Below are 3668 nucleotides of genomic sequence, written 5' to 3'. Positions count from 1 at the left end.
TTATTGCGTTATTTAATTATCTCCACTTTATTCCTTCAGATGTTTATCAGCTGCTTTGCATATCACGTGGGGGCGGGCGGCCCAATGAGGGCCGGCCTGGCGCGACACTGGCGCGTCAGCCTTGGTCAAGTCCCGGAGATTGAGTATCTCTTTTTTCAGTCTTTGGGGCTTTTAAAAAAGAGCCACTAGTCTCAATGCGGAGCGGGCTATGACAGCCTCCGTGCTCCTCCACCCCCGCTGGATCGAGCCCGTCATGTTCCTCTACGACAACAGCCTGGATGAGATCAATAAGAACATGGACGGGTTTCACGCCGGCAGCAACTTCGCGGCGGCGGCGGCGGCCAACCCCTGCCGCAACCTGATGGCTCACCCCGCGCCCCTGGCCGCCCCCAGCGCCGCCGCCTACACCTCCAGCGAGGCCCCCGCCGCCGGCATGGCCGAGCCCGCTGTCAAGCAGTGCAGCCCCTGCTCGGCCGCCGTGCAGAGCTCCTCCGGCGCCGCGCTGCCCTACGGCTACTTCGGCAGCGGCTACTACCCCTGCCGCATGACCCACCACAACGCCATCAAGTCCTGCGCCCAGCCCGCCTCCACCTTCGCCGACAAGTACATGGACACCTCCGTCTCCGGCGAGGAGTTCACGTCGCGGGCCAAGGAGTTCGCCTTCTACCAGGGCTACGCCGCCGGGCCCTACCAGCCGGTGCCCGGCTATCTGGATATGCCGGTGGTGCCCGCCATCGGCGGCCCCGGCGAGCCGCGCCACGACCCTCTGCTCCCCATGGACAGCTACCAGCCTTGGGCCATCACCAATGGGTGGAACGGGCAAGTGTACTGCCCCAAGGAGCAGAGCCAGCCGCCTCACCTCTGGAAATCCACCCTCCCGGGTAATACACCTGCATGGCTCCCCCTGCCCACCCGTCCCCCCCCGTCCCCCCGCCTTCCCCCGCTCGCCCCTCCCGGGTATCCCGCCGGCAGGGCTTCGGGATCACCCCCGGGCTGACCCTTCCCCGCCCCGCCCGCGCTCCCCGGCCCCAGCCCGCCCCAGCCCGCACATGCCCCGGCCCCGCCGGAGCGGCCCCGGTGCCGCCCCCTGCCCCCCGCCGGCGTACGGCGCATCCCGCCTCGCCCGCCCGGCCCCGCCGCCGGCACCGGGAGAGGAAACAGCTGAACAGGGCCGCGGGAAGGTCTGCGGTGTTATTTTCCATAATCCCCGCAGCACGCAGGCTGGGTAAATCGCTTCACCCCAGCGCGATTCTTCCCGGAGTCCCTCGCCGGGCTCCGTGAGGTTTGTTGTTATTATTACTTGTCTGCCTGACAGAAGCGAGCCTTTCCCTGCCTAAGAGCTGTCTGCGGCGGCCAGGAAAGAGGAATCCCAAATGCTGAGCCGGGTTTTAGTAGCTAAGCTGGAGCGGGGCAGGCGGAGGAGTGCGCTGTAACTCTAACCCCTGTACCACTTGAAGATGTCCTAAGCGGTTCGAGCGATTTTCTAACGCTTGCCTGCATCGTTTTTCTGTTCCAGACGTCGTTTCGCATCCCTCCGATGCGAACTCGTACAGACGTGGGAGAAAGAAACGAGTGCCTTACACAAAGGTCCAGTTAAAAGAACTCGAAAGGGAATATGCTACAAATAAATTCATAACCAAAGACAAACGGAGGAGGATATCGGCAACTACAAATCTGTCAGAGAGACAGGTCACAATCTGGTTCCAAAACAGAAGGGTCAAAGAGAAAAAAGTGATCAACAAATTGAAGACTACCAGTTAATGGATTAAAAATGGAGAAGCAGCAACTCAAAAGTTTCAGAACTTTTTTTTTCGTGTTCAGATTAAAATAATTATTAATAATAATTAAAAAGAGAAAAGACAATGAACCTCTTCTTTCAGAACAAGAGATCTGTATCTTTGGATTTATAGCTTTTCTTTTTTCTTTTTTTTTTTTTCCTTTTTTTTTTTTAATGTTGCTGTAGCAAAATGGTTAAAACTGACAGTTCTCCTGAAATCCCAAGCAGCCAGCCAGTATCACTGACAGACTGTAAAGCCCACGCGCCCAGCCCCGAGAGATACACTTTCAATTAAGACACAACGTTTTCTGAGAAAGTTGTAAGTACTTCTACGACCTTACTATTTGAAAAGACTCTTCGTGACCACGATGCGAGAGGTGGTTAACGTGAGGAGGTCGATGTGGACACATAAGCTGGTTTTCTTCCATTGCAATCCAAACTGTATGTTGAATGACTGCTCAGGTAAACCATAGTGAAAAAAAAAATGTACAATTACTGTATGTTTTTAAGCAATGCATTTAATGTCAAAAAAGTAATAATAAACCTTGAAGGTACTGAATAAGGATTTCAGAGACATCAGTAATGAAGGAAGCTCTGTGGAGGATCTATCTTGATAGCGAATTAAAACCATCGCAAACTAGTGGGGATAGAAAGGAAAGTATTTGCTTGGAGATGTCTTTTGGTTTTATTTTTTATTTTCAAAAGATGATTTGTCATCTGAAGTAGGGGGGAGGTTTGTTGTTTATTTTTTCTCCTGCAGACCGTAAAATAGATTCTGTTTTAAAGGACTCTGACTATTTTAAACCTAAAATAATCTTCAAGGATTAATATTCTAAGTCCCCGGAAATTTTTAAATATTGACTCTGGGTGGATACAAAAGATGCGAACATTGGCATTTCTTTACAATACAAAAAAAAACCCGCCCCACTCCCCCAAACCAAAAAAAAAAATCCCACCACCACCACCACCACCAAAACCTTCCTGGAAAAAATATCCAAGAACTATGAACTGAAATACATTTCCCCCCAGAATTATTTTGATTTATATAATCTATATTTTGATCTATAAGTAATTAGTCGTTTCTCCTTGTTTATTGTCTGTTATGAGGCCGCAGTAGAACGTTTAGGGATTCTTCTTACAGCACCTTTTAATCCAATCAGTTATTTCAACCAGCACATTATTTTGTTTTTATTCACTATAAGAAGCTATCTTGTAAATAAAAAAAAAAAATCAGCGCACTGTGAAAATGTACTTGTGCACCCTCATTTTTTTTTTTATATTTCTACTGAAAAAATGAAAACCCAAGACGTGTAGATAGGTATAGTAGTATTAATACTGTTAATAAAATAGTCACTGTAACAAAACCCGAAAGAAATACTCTTTATTTTTCGATACCTACGTGCATTTCTTAAGCAATAATATAATGTATATGTCTTGGAATTGTAATATTGTTGTCTTCCATTATGTAGCTTAAGTATATATGGTGGGCTTTTTTGTTTGGGTGTTTTTTGTTTTGTTTTGTTTTGTTTTCTGGGCAGTATTTCTCTGGGGGCAGGCACGCCTGACAACCGGCGTTCCTAAACGATAAATGTTTCGGTAATGTTAAACAGTGGTTTTCCAGCGAGGCTGGGGGCCAGGGGGAGGAAGAGCAGGATGATACCGGTGCAGCGCTGCAGCCCTCGCTGGCAAATGGAGTCTGGCGGCCGGCTCCTGGGGACGGGGGGGACGCTGCCCAGCCCGGCCATGCCTCGGCGGGAAGTTGGAGGGGAGGGAAGGGGGGGTGGGCTGCGTGGCGATGACAGGACGGGGAAGGCCTGAAACCTTGACCTTGAGGGGCAAAAAAAAAAACGATTTGTGACCTTGACTTTTGACAGCTCCCAGTGCCGGCGGC

General features: G+C 50.0%; 1 protein-coding gene across 1 annotated transcript; it reads left to right on the top strand.

Moving 5' to 3' along the window:
• Positions 1-208: 208 nt before the first annotated feature.
• On the top strand, positions 209-1761 carry HOXA13 (homeobox A13; the record flags this gene model as incomplete). Its single annotated transcript, XM_082479572.1, has 2 exons — positions 209-881; positions 1517-1761. 2 exons carry the CDS (start codon positions 209-211, stop codon positions 1759-1761), a joined length of 918 nt encoding a protein of 305 aa, XP_082335698.1.
• Positions 1762-3668: the final 1907 nt, after the last annotated feature.

The sequence above is a fragment of the Vanellus vanellus genome (assembly GCF_965231255.1).
Source record: "Vanellus vanellus genome assembly, chromosome: 2".
NCBI lineage: Eukaryota > Metazoa > Chordata > Aves > Charadriiformes > Charadriidae > Vanellus > Vanellus vanellus.
The sequence above is the reverse complement of the archived record's forward strand: the minus strand, read 5'-3'. Positions and strand labels throughout refer to the sequence as shown.